The sequence below is a fragment of the Prionailurus bengalensis genome, chromosome D4 (genome assembly GCF_016509475.1).
Source record: "Prionailurus bengalensis isolate Pbe53 chromosome D4, Fcat_Pben_1.1_paternal_pri, whole genome shotgun sequence".
Classification (NCBI taxonomy): domain Eukaryota; kingdom Metazoa; phylum Chordata; class Mammalia; order Carnivora; family Felidae; genus Prionailurus; species Prionailurus bengalensis.
In genome coordinates this window covers 6403736-6420944 of record NC_057359.1, presented here as the reverse complement: position 1 = coordinate 6420944, position 17209 = coordinate 6403736, and the positions used below count along the sequence as shown (strand labels likewise).

The following is a 17209-nucleotide window of genomic DNA, read 5'->3' as shown; positions in this document are numbered from 1 at the left end:
AAATATAGGATTTCAACAATACTCCATAGGACTTTTACCAGTGGTTCTTGACCTTTAACCGACATCAGAATGAGCTGGAGGGCCTGTAACAATGCAGGTTGCTGTGCCCCACACCCAGAGTTTCTGATTCAGTAGTTCTGGGGTGGGACTTGAGACCCGCATTTCTAACAGGTTCCCAGGGGATGCTAACACTGCCGACTAGGTCAGCACTCTATTCTGACCAAGCCAAAAGGGAGTATCACATTATATCAGTACCTTCACGGCAAAGACATAGTACCCTGGAGAGATTTGTGTAATCTTGAGACCTTCGCTGAACTCTCTTTAAGTCCTCAATAGAAACTTTCTGACAAATTACTATAATAAAACTCAAGGAATTAAAAGTGTACCTACTATTGCAGTATAAGAGCTCCTACTAGGAGTGGTAGTTGGTTAGTTATTTTTAACGTGGTCGGACAGATGTACTGGCATACTGGAGTGAGCCTAATGGTCATGGGCGTCGGTCTGTATGTCATACAGATGGAATGCGGAACATTCCATAAGCCATTTAAATGCAGCCTGAGAGAGTTTCAAGCACAATGACAAGCATGAACAGATAATTCTTAAGGTGTCTACATGGATCATGCCACCGCCAGTAAGATCTTCAAATATAAAAATATATGAAAAATAGGGGTTACCAAAGAAAATACCAAGATTCCTATTAACACAGAAAGTATTAAGTGCCTGCAAGTACATTCAGATGGTATTCACAGCAAAGAACCTACAAGGACAATGACCAAAAATAAAGTAAGATAAATACATTAAGCTTTTATTGAGTATCATTCCTATAATGGTTAGTATATTTCAGTCACAACTGATGGTGCATGTTTCTGTAAGTTTTTATAATCAATATATGGAAAGCATGCAATGCTGAGTTCTTCTTTGGTGCATCCTTTAAGACAACACTTTTCTGAGTATCCCCTGCGCTTTCTTTGGGGATGGTTCCCCCAAAACACACTGCTTAAGGTTTTAATTTTGTTTCTGTTTATCTTCCGAAATTCTAAGATTTCATGAATATATTGATTGGTATCTTGTGATGAGGACAATTCTCTTGTCTTATCTGGTGGCAAGTTGGCCCTTTTATATCTGTACTTAGGCAGTGACGACATCTCCAAACTGTTTATGGCTTCTTCCTCAGAGGCAGAAGTAGAAACTGTTGAGAGACAAGAAAATCCTACCTTGTTAAAAATCTTCCTTTAGCTGAAAAAATTAATAACACTAGAATACTAAAGTCTGCTAATTATTAAAAAGAATCACATTTTGAATAATAAAATGGTTTTCGAAAGCAATATATGTATTTCAACTAAAACAGCTGTAGGTAGTATTTTCCTACAAAAAAAGCTTAGAAACCTTTACACATTTTTTATGCAAAAACATTTTTTTATTGAGATAGCAGTCACATGTAAAGTCACATATAAATTCAGTATTTTGGAGCATACAATTCAGTGGTTTTTAGTGTATTCACAAGGTTATGCAACCATCGCCACTGTCTAATTCCAGAACATTTGTATCACTCTAAAAAGAAGCCCCATACCCATTAGCAGTCACCATTTCCTTCTTCCTCCAGCCCCTGGCAATCACTAATCTACTCTTCGTTTCTAAGGATTTGCCTATTTTGGAAATGAAATCATACCACATGTGGCCATTTATGTCTGATTTCTTTCACTGAGCAAAATGTTTTCAAGGTTTATCCATGTTGCAGCATGTATCAGCATTCTATTTCTTTTATGACTGAATAGTTTTCCATTGTATGGATATATCACATTTTGTTGATCCATTTATTAGTTGATGGACATTTGGGTTGTTTCCACCTTTTGGCTATTATGAATACTGCTGCTATGAATATTCACATATAAGATTTTGTTTCAATGTATGTCTGTAATTCTCTTGGGTGTATACCTAGTAGTACAACTGCTCGATCATACAGTAAATTTGTTCAACTTTCTGAGAAACCACCGAACTGTGTTCACAGTGTCTACACTATTTTACAGAGCTACCATTGATATACTAGGGTTCCAGTTGTTCCACACCCTCATTGACATTTGGCATTTTCCATTTTTGATTATAGTCATCCTAGTGAGATGTGAGGTGGTGCCTGCTGTTGCTTTGATTTGCATTTACCTAATGACTAATGATGTTGAGCATCTTGTCATGTGCTTATTGTATATCCTTTTTGTAGAAATGTCTATTTAAACTCTTTGCCCATTTTTAACTTGGGTTACAGTAATCTCCTCTTATCAGCAATTTCTCTTTCTCTGGTTTCAGTTACCTGTAGTCAACTGTGGTCTGGAAGCAGATGACCCTCCTTCTGACAGAGCATCAAAAGGTCAGTAGTAGCCTGATGCTACATCACAATGCCTACATCATTTACCTCACTTCATCTCAGCACACAGGCATTTTATCATCTCACATCATCACAAGAAGGGTAAGGACAGATAACATATTTTGAGAGAGACCACATTCACATAACTTTTATTACAGTATATTGTTTTATGTTATATTTTATTATTAAGTTCTTACTGTGCCTTATTTATAAATTAAACTTTATTGTAGGTATGTATGTATAGGAAAAAACAGCATATGTAGAGTTTGGTACTATCCTTGGTTCCGATAGCCACTGGGGGTCTTGGAGTATATCCCCTGCAGATAAAGTGGGATTGCTGTATTTGTCTTTTTATGCACATCTTATAACTAAGGGGCTAGTGGAAGCCATTTTGGTCTTTGTTGAAATACAAGGAAATGAAGTGGTGATATGCTCAATGAACTGATTGCTATTATACTGCTCTTAACTCAGTATTATTGGAAAAAATCACAATCAATCCAGAAGGTAATTATTTGGAGGCTTGTTGGATTTCCATCATTGCCCTTGCCTATCTACTATCCCTTCTAGAAGGATATATTTGCCTATAATCACTGCTGTGGAGCCAGCCCTTAGACGGTCATGTTCTGAACTACATGACTCTACCCTATAGCCACAGTTGAACAGACTGGAGATTGTTAGTACCTGACCCCAAAGAAACCAATCAACTATGGTGGCCAACAATCTACGCCATGTGAAAACATGAGTTGGCCCAATCAATTTCCTCTCTGTGAACTTACAACTAAGAAGTAATGAGAAAAAGATTAGTGAGAACCAAAACTGAAAGGGGACTGTGAAGCTTGTCATGACAAGCTAAAGCCAAAAAGGAACATAAATACTAGAGGAGAAAAGATTCAGAGAGAGAAAAAGAGAGAAAGTGGTTTTTAAAGCTGATGCAATTCCTTAGGCTTTCCAGAGCCTTTCCAAGTCCTTTCCTACCTCTTGTTTCTATAGTAACTATATCCCCTATCATTTTTTCTTAAGGTTATTTAGATAAATTATAGTTAGAGTCCTATTAGAACACCTTTTACTAACTTTTTATTTATATATGTATAGATGCATGTATTTATTTTTAAAATAGGCTCCACACCCAACATGGGCCTTGAACTCACTACCCTGAGATTACCAGTTGCATGCTCTACCAACTGAGCCACGCAGGTGCCCCACTAACTTTGTATTTAAAATGCTGAAGCTGAATTGTGGAACATTTAAACTTTAGGATAGATATTAAAGATACTGAATAGTAAGTCATCTAAGATAAATACGTGATTGATTAAAATGGGTCATAATTAACAGAGTACACTGAAGGGAGAAAGTAAATTAGGTTGTCTAGGCACATTGAAGGAAGAGCTTCCTGTTGGGATGTGCCAGGTTCTGTCACTCAAAGAGTAAAGAAAAAACAAGAAGAAGGAAACTCTTTCACGAGTAAAGGCAGCTAAAGACTAGTCAATGAACTACATGTCAAATTGGGGAGGGAATTTAAGGAGAAACAAGCTGTACTCACCAGAAAGCAAGAAAGATTAACATGAGCATTCAGATAAATGGATTTGAAAAAAGAGTAACAGAGGGGACCCAAATAGTGAAAAGGTAAGAAATCAGTGAAATACAAAACCCAAACACTGTGTTTAGAAACCCAAAACGGGTTATTTAAAAGGATTAATAGATACAACTCTAGCCAGACTAATCAAGAAAAAAGAGATGAAATGGACAACAAAAAAGAACAATAGTTGTGTTTTTTAAATAAATGAATATGAGGAATGCTTATACATTTAAAAATCAAGATGAAATGGATGAATCACGAGAAAAATATGAGATGCCTTAACTGGCACAGAAAACTTAGAAAGACAGACATGGGTGGTTTTAGAAGTAGGTTCTACCTGCTTTTCAGGAACAGTAAATTCTAATCATATACAGGTCGTTCCAGGAAAAGATGAAAAAGGCAAAACCTGGCCAGCATCTTTTGTGAACCTAGTGTATGCTTTATTCCAAAACTGGATAAAAGCAACACGATTTAAAAAACAACAACACATGAGCCTATTTACTTATAAATGTTTATGTGGAAGTCCTAAATGAGATATTAGTTAACTGAATCCATACACATATTTTACAAACATATTAAGAAAGTGTTTATTCCAGAAATTCAAAGATAGGTCAATACCCTAAAAATCTATCAATGCAATTTACCAAATTACTAAGCCCCCTACTCACTCTCAGTTGGGTTTGCTCTCTACTTAAAAGAAAAGGAAAGCAATCATAAGAGACTTGCATTTGGTTCCTTCACCATTTTTTTTACTCACCTTTACAGCCTGTACCCATACATTCTGCCTTCCTACTGGTTTACACAGGTGAGCTATGCACTCTAAAGCCAGTTTCTCTATTTATGGACTGGATCTCATCTCCTCTCACCACTCCAGCAATGCTATTCTGTATCCTTCATCATCAATGCTTCATGCCTATTGAATATGCCTATAAGCACACAAAATGTTATTTCTCCCACTTAAAAAAGCCAAAACCATGTCTCCTGGCCTTGCTTACCTTGCCAGTTACCATGGCAAAACGTTCTATTATTTGTTCATTCCTTTTCTCTCATTCTGCCTTAAACCCTCTCTAATCAGGCTTTTCCTGCATTGCTGCACCAAACTTCTCTTTTGAGGGTCACAAATGATCTCTCTGTTGCTAAATTCAACAGCCAATTCTCATCTGACTCACTTTCTTCACTTGGTTTCCAGGACACCACCTTCTCTCTTCTTCCCACCTATTTGTTCCTTTTCTGTCTCCTTTGCAAATATTTCCTCTTCAGCTTTTTAATCTTGATCCCCTAGGGCTCAGTCCTTGGTATTCTTTTCTATTTACACCTCTTCTCTTGGTGATCTCATCCAGTCTTATGGCTCTAAAACTCATCTATGTACCTATGATTCCTAAATTCCTATCTTCAAGTAAGATTTTTTCCAACCCCCAGATTCTTTTTTTTTTTTTTAATTTTTTTTTCAACGTTTATTTATTTTTGCGACAGAGAGACAGAGCATGAACGGGGGAGGGGCAGAGAGAGAGGGAGACACAGAATTGGAAACAGGGTCCAGGCTCCGAGCCATCAGCCCAAGAGCCCGACGCGGGGCTCGAACTCACGGACCGCGAGATCGTGACCTGGCTGAAGTTGGACGCTTAACCGACTGCGCCACCCAGGCACCCCCCAACCCCCAGATTCTTATGTCCTACTTCCTTCCTACTCACCATCTCCACTTCAGTGTCTCAAAGTCAACATGCACCAAACTGTACTACTGATAGTCTTCTAGACCTGTTCCACGTGAGGCCTTTATTATCTCAGTTGATAGAAACCCTATGCTTCCAGGTGTTCAAAGCAAAAATTCTGGGATCATATTTCAAAAAAATTATTGGGGGGCCCCGGGGTGGCTTAGTAAGTTAAGCGTCCTACTCTTGATTTTTGGCTCAGGTCATGATCTCATGGTTCTTGGGATTGAACGCCATGTTGGGCTCTGTTTGACAGCATGGAGTCTGCTTGGGATCCTGTCTCCTCTGTCTCTGTCCCTCCTCTGGTGTCTGTCTCTCTCTCTCTCTATCAAAATAAATAAACATTTAACAAATTATATTGGAATCATTCTTGAAATCTCTTTTTTCTCATAGTTTACATAGAATCTGCTCAAGTATATCTGGAATGAAACAACTTCCAGTACCTCCACGGGTACCATCTCATCCAGCAGCTATCGTCTCTAATACCGCACCCTGCAAAGCAGGGCTCTGCTTCTAATCCTGCCTCCCTACAACCTGTCCTCAACACAGTAGCCAGAGTGATCCCTTTAAAATGCCAATTAATGTCATTCTTCTGCTTGAAAGCCTTTACTCAGAGTAAAGCCAAAATCCTTAAGATTGGTCTAAACAATTGCCCTAGGCCTGCCCAGTACCTCTCCCTCTGCTCTAGCCACACTAGCTGTGCTGTTCCCTGCATAAACGGGGCAGAAATGTATTTACTCTGCTCTTTCCTCTGCCTAAACACCCTTTCCCCAGCTGTCTGCTTGCCTGAATCTTTTACCTCCTCCTTTCTCAAACCTCACCTTTTCAATGAGCCCTGACATGACTACACTATTTAATCCTATAACCCACCCTCCAGCTGCCCTCACTCCTGATCTCCCTTATTATCCTCCTTCACGCTTTATTTTTCTATAGCTCTTATTACCTCTGAATATTTACTCATTTATTATGTTCACTTCCTACACAAGCTCCATGAGGCCAGACATCTTTGCTTTGTTCACTTATATATCCCAAGTGCCTGACACTTAGCAGATACCCAAGAAGTATTTGGTGAATTAATTAGTAAAAGAAAAATCATATTAATATGCAAAATGATGTCCCCCAAAAGGCCTTAAAAAAGTTCAGCCCTACTTTTAGTGATTTAAAAAAATAGCAACTCCTTTATCTTGGTGGAGATTATATAACATAAACCTATAAACATTACACCTAATGGAGATATTTAAATGCATTCCCCTTTAAAATTGGGAACATGACAAGACATCACACTATTACTACTACTTAACAGCACTACAGGACCTGGCTAGTGCTAGAAGGAAAAAAAAAAAAGACTGGTGTAAGGTTTAGAAAGGAAGTGACAAAAGGCCATATTTCATTTTTTCTCATTGCCACGTAATATTCCATTGTGTATATAAACCACAATTTCTTTATCCATTCATCAGTTGATGGACATTTAGGCTCTTTCCATAATTTGGCTATTGTTGAGAGTGCTGAGAAACTTAACAGGAACCCATGGGGGAGGGGAAGGAAAAAAAAATAAAGAGGTTAGAATGGGAGAGAGCCAAAGCATAAGAGACTGTTAAAAACTGAGAACAAACTGAGGGTTGATGGGGGGTGGGAGGGAGGAGAGGGTGGGTGATGGGTATTGAGGAGGGCACCTTTTGGGATGAGCACTAGGTGTTGTATGGAAACCAATTTGTCAATAAATTTCATAAAAATAAATAAATAAATAAATAAAAGACATAATTTCAAAAAAAAAAAAAAAGAAAGGAAGTGACAAAACTATCATTTGTAATTGATAGAATCATCTATGGACACAAACTCTTAGAACTATGAAGATAGTTCTGCATAATTACTGAATAAAGATCAACCTGTAAAAATCCTTTGAATTTTTCTAACCAAAAATCACTCACAAAAATACAATTAGCAAGTATTTACAATAGCAACAAAACAAAGTATTAAGGATTATACAATACAGAAAGTCTCTCCTGAGAAAACTTTAAAATTCTAATGATAGAATATGAAAATATTCCACACTTACTTTAAAAACTTTTTGTGTGTGTTTATTTTTGAAAGAGAGAAAGGGAGACAGAGTGTGAGTGGGGGAGGGGCAGAGAGAGAGGGAGACACAGAATCCGAAGCAGGCTCCAGGCTCCGGGCTGTCATCACAGAGCCTGATGTGGGGCTTGAGCCCACAAGCCTTGAGGTTATGACCTGAGCTGGAGTCAGATGCTCAACAGACTGAGCCACCCAGGCACCCCATGCTTACTTTATTTTAAAAAGATATAAATCTTCTTCAAATTAATCTATATATTCTATGCATCTCAATTAAAATTACACATGGATTTTAATTTTATTTTTTTATTATACTATGCTCACCACAAGTATAACTACCATATAGCACCATACAATGCTGTTACAATGTCATTGACTGTATTTCCTAGGCTGTACCTTTTATTCCCATGACTTAGTCATTCCAAAACGGGGAGCTTGTATCTCCCACTCCCCTTTACTGATTTTGCCCATTCTCTCCACATCCTTTTCCTCTGGCAACCATCAGTTTCTTCTCTGCATTTACAGGTCTGATTCTATTTTTCTTTATTCATTTATTTTTGTTTATTCATTTATTCATTTGTGTATTCATTTTGTTTATTCATGTTCACTGGAATCATGTGGTATTTGTCTTTCTCAGTCTGACTTATCTCACTTAGCATAATACCCTCCAGGTCTATCTATGTTGTCACAAATAGCAAGATTTCATCCCTTTTATGGTTACATAATATTCGTGTGTGTGTGTGTGTGTGTGTGGGTGGGTGGGTGTGTATGCCACTTTTTCTTTGTCCACTCATCTATCAGTAGACACTTGGGTTGTTTCCATTTCTTGGTTATTGTAAATAATGCTACAATAAACATAAGGGCACATATAACTTTTTGAACTAGTGCTTTTTGGGTTTTTTTGGGTAAATACCCATAAGTGAAATTACTGAATCATACGGTATTTCTATTTTTAATTTTGAGGAACTCCATACTGTTTTTCACAGTGGTTATACCAATTTACATTCCCACCAACAGTGCAGAAGAGTTCCTTTTTCTTCACATCCTTACCAACACTTGTTATTTCTTGTCTTTTGTGGTTTTTTAAAGTTTATTTTTGAGAGAGAGAGCGGGGTGGGGCAGAGGAAGATAGGGAGAGAGAGAATCCCAAGCAGGCTCTGTGCTGTCAGCATAGGGCCTGATGCAGGCTTGAGCCCACAAACCATGAGATCATGACCTGAGCCAAAATCAAGAGTCAGACACTCAACCAACTGAGCCACCACACACCCCTCTTGTCTTTCTGATTTTAGCTATTCTGATAGGTGTGAGATGACATCTCATTGTGGTTTTGATTTGCATTTCCCTGATGATTAGTGATGTTGAGCATCTTCTAATGTGTCTGTTGGTCATATGTCTTCTTTGGGAAAATATCTATTCAGGTCCTCTGGCCATTTTTAAATTGTTTATTTTTTTGGTGTTGGGTTGTCTAAGTTCTTTCTATTTTTTGACTATCAACCCCTTATCAGATATATCATTTGCAAATATCTTCTCTCATTAAGTAGGTTGCCATTTTGTTTTGTTGATGATTTCCTTTGCTGTGCAAAAGTTTTTATGTTGGTGAAGTCCCAATAGTTTATTTTTGCTTTTGCAAAAATATTTTGCTTGCCTTAGGAGACAGATCTAGAAAAATGTTCCTCTGGCTGATATTAAAGAAATTACTGCCTGTTCTCCTCTAGGAGTTTCAAGGTTTTAGGTCTCACATTTAGGTCTTTAATCCATTTAGAATATATTTTTGTGTATGGTCCAGTTTCATTCTTGTGCAGGTAGCTGTCTAGTTTTCCCAGCACAATTTACTGAAGAGACTATCTTTTCCCCATTGTATATCTTTCTTCCTTTCTCATAGATTGACCATATAGGTATGGGTTTATTTCTGGGCTTTCTAGCTTGTTTTTATATTGATCTATGTGTCTATTTTTCTGCCATTATTTTGAAACCATACTGTTTTGATTACTATAGTTTTGTAGTATATTTTGAAATCTGGAATTGTAATTCCTCCTGCTTTATTCTTCTTTCTCAAGGCTGCTTTGGCTATTTTTTTTTTTTGTGGTTCCATAAAAATTTTAGTGTTATTTGTTCTAGTTCTGTGAAAAATGCTGTTGATATTTTGATAGGAATTGCACTGAATCTATAGATTGCTTTGGGTAGTATGTACATTTAAAAAAATATTAATTCTTCCAATCCATGAGCATGGAATATCTCTCCTTTTTTTTGTGTCATCTTCAATTTCTTTCATCAATGTTTTTATAATTTTCAGAACATAGGTCTTTTACTCCTTGGTTCAACTTATTACAAGATATTTTATTCCTTTTCGTGCAAAACTACATGGGGTTGTTTTCTTAATTTTCCTTTCTGCTTCTTCATTATTAGTGCATAGAGACACTACCAATTCTGTACATTAATTTTGTACCCTGCAACTTTACTGAATTTATTTATTACTTCTAATAGTTTTTTTGGTGGTGTCTTTAGAGTTTTCTATGTATGGTATCATGTCATCTGCAAATAGTGACAGTTTATCTTCTTCCTTACTAATATGGATGGCTCTTATTTATTTTTCTTGTCTGATTTCTGTGGCTAGGACTTCCAGTGCTTTTTTGAATTAAAGTGGTGAGAGTGGGCATCCATTTCTTATTCCTGATGTTAGAGGAAAGTCTCTCAGTTTTTCGCAATTGAGTCTGAAGTTAGCTCTGGGTTTTTCATACATGGCCTTTACTATGTTGAGGTATGTTCCCTCTAAATCCATATTGTTGAGAGTTTTATCATAAATGGATGTTGAATTTTGTCAAGATATTTTTCTGCATCTGTTGAGATGATCACAATTTTTATCCTTCATTTTATTCATGTATCATGTTGAATGATTTGCAAATACCAAATCATCTTTGAATTCCCAGAATAAATCTCATTTGATGGTGGTGGGTGATCCTTTTAAGTATTGTTGAATATGGTTTGCTAATATTTTGTTGAGGCAGACAGATTTTTTTAATGCTTATTTATTTTTTTAGGGGGTGGGGCAGAGGATCCAAAGCAGGCTCTGCGCTGACAGCAGAGAATCCCACGTGGGACTCGAACTCACAAACTGCGAGATCATAACATGAGCTGAGACCTTATGCTTAACTGACTGAGCCACCAGGCACTCCTTGGCAGATGGATTTTTTAAAAAATTGAGTACACTTACTCTTAAATATATAGGGAAGAATAAAGGTCGAGAATTAGCTTAGTGGATCTTAAGAGAAAAAAACAACAACATTGGAGATGTGCCCTCCTATAAATGACATCCTACAGAGTCATATCATTAAAAACAGTATAGTAATTGTACGAGGTCAAACAAAAAGACCAATTAAATAGAATAGGAAAACTCGGGCAAACAATAAACAATAAAGGTAAGTCTAGAAGTCAATGGGAAAAAAATTATTATATAGTAGATGGTGTTCAGAAAACTAGCTGATTTTGTAGAGCAAAATAAGACTTCTTGAAAAAACTAAGATAGTAATCCTTGCCATAACAGACACAGTGGTCTCCAGAAGAATTAAGAACCTAATGTGAAAAGTAAATCTATAAAGTTGGACACTCAACTGACTGAGCTACCCAAGCTCCCCCCAAAAAGTTTTTTTTTTAAATTTTTTTTTCAACGTTTATTTATTTTTTGGGGGACAGAGAGAGACAGAGCATGAACGGGGGAGGGGCAGAGAGAGAGGGAGACACAGAATCAGAAACAGGCTCCAGGCTCTGAGCCATCAGCCCAGAGCCTGACGCAGGGCTCGAACTCACGGACTGCGAGATCGTGACCTGGCTGAAGTTGGAGGCTTAACTGACTGTGCCACCCAGGCGCCCCCAAAAAGTTTTTTTGATATCACTGCACCAAACTATCTTTCTCTATGTCAGAGTCAAATAGATCATCAGAAGATTAAAATTGTTGGTAACTGACTTGATCTAACATAGAAATGTGTCCTGCTAGTACAAGTTAAAGTTAATCAACTTTTCAAGCCACATTCAAATGCAAAAGAAATGGCATAATTATACATTCTCTATTGGGAACACATACCTCTCTACAACTTGTAAGTATTCACTGGAAATTAATAGGATAGATTGTCATCTTTCCTTATAGATTAATAATTTTTAAAAATTTGGCACAAATTCAAGACAGATATATAATTTTCACTCGTGGAATTTGAGAAACTTAAGGAAACTTAAGGAAAAATAAGATAAAAACAGAGAGGGAAGCAAATCATAAGATACTCTTAAATATAGAGAACAAACTGAGGGTTGATGGGGGTGGGGGTGGGGGTGGGTTAAATGGGTGACGGGCACTAAGGAGGGCACTTTTTGGAATGAGCACTGGGTGTCATATGTAAGAGATGAATCATTGGGTTCTACGCCTGAAGCCAGGACTATACTGTATGTTAACTAATTTGCAAATTAAAAAAATGAACTTGACGCAAATTCGTATTGATAACTTAAATCCATTTTTCATTCTCCCACACATTTTAAAACAACTGTAGCTTTATTGCCACATGACATTTCCACTTCAGAAAACTGTCCTTTACATAGTTCCCACAATAACATGTTTCCATGGACATGACAGTTCTAAAACGTTGTAAGATACATTTTTATTTCCAGGGTGCCTGGGTGGCTCAGTCATTTAAGCATCCAACTTCAGCTCAGGTCATGATCTCACAGTTTGTGGGTTGGAGCCCCGCCTCAGGCTCTGTGCTCACAGCTTGGAGCCTGGAGCCTGCTTGGGATTCTGTGTCTCCCTCGCTCTCTGCCCCACCCCCACTTGCACTATGACTCTCTCTCAAAAATAAACATTAAAAAATTTTTTTAAAAAGAAGATACATTTTTATTTCTTACAAATCTTGTTCTACTGAAGCTCCCTCCTCATTGAATTATTGGCATTTATTCCTCCAGGGAAGTGTGAATAATACCTGAAACAAAGGGGTCATTAATCAGCTCTGAGTTTTAAAGTTACTCTGAAAAAATTTAATAGCCTTGGGGCACCTGGGTGGCTCAGTCGGTTGAGCATCCAACTTCGGCTCAGGTCATGATCTCGGGGTTTGTGGGTTCGAGCCCCACGACGGGCTCTGTGCTGACAGCTCGGAGCCTGGAGCCTGCTTCGGATTCTGTGTCTCCCTCTCTCTCTCTCTGCCCCTCCACCGCTCAATTGTGTCTCTCAAAAATAAACATTAAAAACACTTAAATAAATAAATAACCAACTCCAGCTTGGATGTCTGAACGTAAAATTTTGACTATAATATAGGTAGTGGGAGCATCAGGCATCTCTGGGAGTTTGCAAAAATGTAGACTGTCAGGACCTCCCCCAAGCCCCTCCTGAATGAGAACCTGTATGTTCACAGTTTTTGTTCCCCAGGTGAATCATATGCATGTTAAAGTGTGAGAATCACTGAATTAAAGTACCAGTGGGAGGCTGGGGAGAGACCCTTCTTCCATTATACGAGCAAAATAAAGTGAGTTTACATTAGGTAGGTTTGGTGGTAGAAAATGATCAAGATTCAGTCTGATGGTTTCTGCTGTTTCTTTCAAAGTTTTCATCCCCTTAGCAGCAATAGGAAGAATGGGATGAGTTCTGTTCATTCATTTATTAAATAAGAAGTTAACAAGCACCTATGATGTGGGAGGCAACTTAATTTGTTTCAGTCATCCACAGGAAGGTGTTTTTTGGTCACGATAGTCCGTTTCTTTCCTTAATTTCAGAAATCTTGCCTGTAGCAAAATTTGTCCAAATTAAATTAATTACTTTAAAGGCAATAATTTCAATGACACTGTGCTATCGACAGCCTATACATAAAGTGCATTTTCTTTTATTTAAAAAAAAAATTTTTTTTAACATTTATTTATTTTTGAGACAGAGAGAGAGCATGAACGAGGGAGGGTCAGAGAGAGGGAGACACAGAATCTGAAACAGGCTCCAGGCTCTGAGCTGTCAGCACAGAGCCCGATGCGGGGCTTGAACTCACAGCCCTCACGGACCGCGAGATCATGACCTGAACTGAAGTCGGCCGCTTAACCGACTGAGCCACCCAGGCGCCCCGCAGTGCATTTTCTTTTAAAATGGCAAACCATGTTGGTACTAAAATGTACAACTACAGTTGGAGGAGAACAGTGAATCTGAAACAAGAATATTCTTCCTAAAGACTGTAAAAATATTAAGTATACATTCAGCATATATTAAGCACATACTATGTGCCAGGCCCTCTGCTAGGCATTTCAGATAAAAACATGCATGAAATAATCCCTATAATATGGTATGGTATACAGGACTGGCCTTATGGGTGTGAGACTCATGCAGTCACACAGACCCAGTGCTTAGGAGAACTTTGCATTTTCCTTAATGCTCTATTGTCGCAGTCTTGAACGTCTCAAAAATTTTATCTTGTAATTAAAGTGTACTTAAGTATGTGAACTTTTAAGTGAAGTCTGATGGGACAATGGACCGTGTATGTGAGCACAGGAGATACAAAAAAAGGGGTGGGGGAAGCTTTTTATTTTAGTACCTTCAATGGCCCTTTCTTGCTTTTGAATAAGGCGCCCTGTTATTTCTCTTCTGCACAGGGCTGGGCAGATTATGGGGCAGGTCCTGATGATGGTTAGATTGATCTACTGTGTTAGACATTGTGGTAGATGGAAAATGGAGTGAGTAGCTATGAAAGAGTCAGCGATGACCTCACAGGGAAAATGAAACCTAAGAGTTTTTGAAAGACAAAGCTGAGTTTGCCAGGTGACAAGTGTACTCCAGAAAGGGAAAGCTAGAGAAGCAGCAGCATTCTGTTTTTTTTTTTTTATTTTTTTTATTTTTTAAACGTTTATTTATTTTTTGAGACAGAGAGAGACAGAGCATGAACGGGGGAGGGTCAGAGAGAGAGGGAGACACAGAATCTGAAACAGGCTCCAGGATCTGAGCTGTCCAGCACAGAGCCCGACGCGGGGCTCGAACTTACGGACCGCGAGATCATGACTGAGCCACCCAGGCGCCCCGAGAAGCAGCAGCATTCTTTTTTTTTTTTTTAATTTTTTTTTTCAACGTTTATTTATTTTTGGGACAGAGAGAGACAGAGCATGAACGGGGGAGGGGCAGAGAGAGAGGGAGACACAGAATTGGAAACAGGCTCCAGGCTCTGAGCCATCAGCCCAGAGCCCGATGCGGGGCTCGAACTCACGGACCGTGAGATCGTGACCCGGCCGAAGTCGGACGCTTAACCGACTGCGCCACCCAGGCGCCCCGAAGCAGCAGCATTCTTACATAAATGTATAGATTTATATGTGTATACTTATTTCCTCTAAGTTAAAAAAAAAAAAAAAAGCTTCATTGTCTGCTGGCAATACATTGGCTTACAAAATTTTTTATTTTTCTCGGTACTAGGCACAAATTCCATTACCCGAGGAAGCTCACCGCCTGGCACAGCAGATTCGGGGTAAAGAAATGTACAAGGGTGAACAACCACGCCTTTGGTTTATATTTTTACCTGGGTTTGTGCCTCTCGCCCAGGCTGGGAAAGTGGTTTGGGAGCTTTCCAACCGGTCGGGAATGAAGGTCTCAATCTTCTCGTTGGCCTGGGGAAACAGCTGGATCTTGGGGGTTTCCTCCTTCAAGAAGTGCCAGCTGACATTGCCACAGAGTTTTATTATTTCCTTCATGAGGTGCCTGCCGCACAGCCTCCTAGCTCTGCCGATGTCGCTCGGCTCACGGGAGAACCGAACTAACGGGAGCCCCAGCCACAGCAGACACAGGCAGAGGAGCCGCGGCATCCCGGGGCCCCAGCAGCCCGGTCCGCGGCGCGGTGTAACTGCCTCCCGGCCGCCCGGCTCCTCCCGGCACCTGCGCTGGTGCCCGCGCCCCCGCCCACCGGCGCCGCGCACGCGCACCTGGCCGGCTTCCGAGCGCGTGCGGACCTCGCGAGAACGCCGAGGTGCGAGGCGTGAGGTGCGAGGCGGCCGCCCTGCGTGGGCTCTCAGAGCCAGGTAGGTGGCGGGCTCTAGTTCTTAAAAGTCCCTCATTCGTTTTTCTTGTCCTCCCCTGTAGAGAGACGCATCCGTGAGCCGTGGGGCGCCGGTTAACTGGCAAAATCAGAAAAGGCGTTGCTCCTTCTAGCGGAGTGCCTTTGCCGCCCTTTTGCCTGGTTGGTCCCGGGGCGTCGCTTCCTCAGAAACACGTTCTCTCGGCTCCCGGTTGGGGTGCACCTCGGTAGTTCGTTCACGTTTGTTCGTGCGCTTGTTTGATACCGTCTGCCCCCAAGCCCCCCAGCTGCGTGCGGGCATGTTTGCTTCCCCCTGTACCCCAGGGCCTGGCGCGGTGGGCGTCAGAGGTGTTGGCGCCCCCGGGCGCGCTGCAATGTGCGAGTGTGAGTTCCCCCAGCCCGATTCGGATTCCGAGCGGCCCGAGGAGAACCCCGCCCGCCCCTCCGGGAGGGCAGCTGGGATGCTAATGTGCCGCCGTCGCGAGAGATTACAGAGGATTGTCTGTTGCCAAATTGTAACAAGCTTGCGACGGGGACCCCCTACGGGGTTTGCCTTCTACGAGTAACAGTATTTTGGTAAAGTAGGAGCGGGGCGGCGGGGAGGGGCAGGCAGCGCGGTGGGTACCGGTCCTCGGTCCTTTTGGAGAAGATTGGATTGGATAAGTGCAGTGGCTCGGGAGGATGCAGTACTGGCCAGCAGGGGGCAGTCGGGGGCCGTGCGGGAGGAGGAGTGAGCGGCCCCGGGATGCCCGGGACCCGCGCAGACCCGCGCGCGCCGTCAGTGTAGACTCCCCGTCTCCCTCTCCTTTCTGCCGCCCGCCTCTGCGTCTTCATCTCCCTTCTCCCTTTTCCTTTCTCCCAGCGTTGCCCTGCTTCCCCTTGGCGTCAGGGGGCGTTGTTCAGTTAGCTGGACTCGGATTTTGTGTTGTTGTTGTTGTTGTTGTTGTTGTTGTTGTTGTTGTTGTTTTTAAGATCTGTGTGATTTGATTAGCACAATGTCATCACCTTCCTGGAAACACAGCGAATGTCCAAACTGTAGTGGGCCGTGAGCCCTGCGAGAACGGAAGACATTCATTAGACTGAGAGGAAGGTTTAAAGCACACAAAAAAGCCTCTCAAGCAATGTATGTCAGAACCTGGCCAATTTGGTTTATACCCCCATTCACTCGCTTAGCGCTCTCTGTATCCGCGCCCTGCTTTGTGTTTCTCCATATGCGATTCATTGCAGACTGGCATACTATATATATTTTATTTCTCTACTTGTTTACTGTCTGTCTCCTTCTACCAGAACGTAAGCTCCGTGCAGGCAGGGATTTCTGTTTGTTTCATTTTCTTTGATATCCTCTGCCTTGAACAGTGTCTGGCACATACTACGTTCTCAATAATACATTAATGTTAATAATTATAACTGATAATATATATAGAAAATAATAAGTGAAATGTTAATAGCATTAACACTCGTATAATATTTAGTGGATTGATTAATG

General features: G+C 40.4%; 1 protein-coding gene across 1 annotated transcript; it reads right to left on the bottom strand.

Moving 5' to 3' along the window:
- Window positions 1-784: 784 nt before the first annotated feature.
- INSL6 (insulin like 6) lies at window positions 785-15593 on the bottom strand. Its single transcript, XM_043567047.1, has 2 exons — window positions 15232-15593; window positions 785-1189 (listed from the first exon to the last, which is right to left on the bottom strand). Exons 1-2 carry the CDS (start codon window positions 15512-15514, stop codon window positions 831-833), a joined length of 642 nt encoding a protein of 213 aa, XP_043422982.1. The 5' UTR covers window positions 15515-15593; the 3' UTR covers window positions 785-830.
- Between the last annotated feature and the right edge of the window lie 1616 nt (window positions 15594-17209).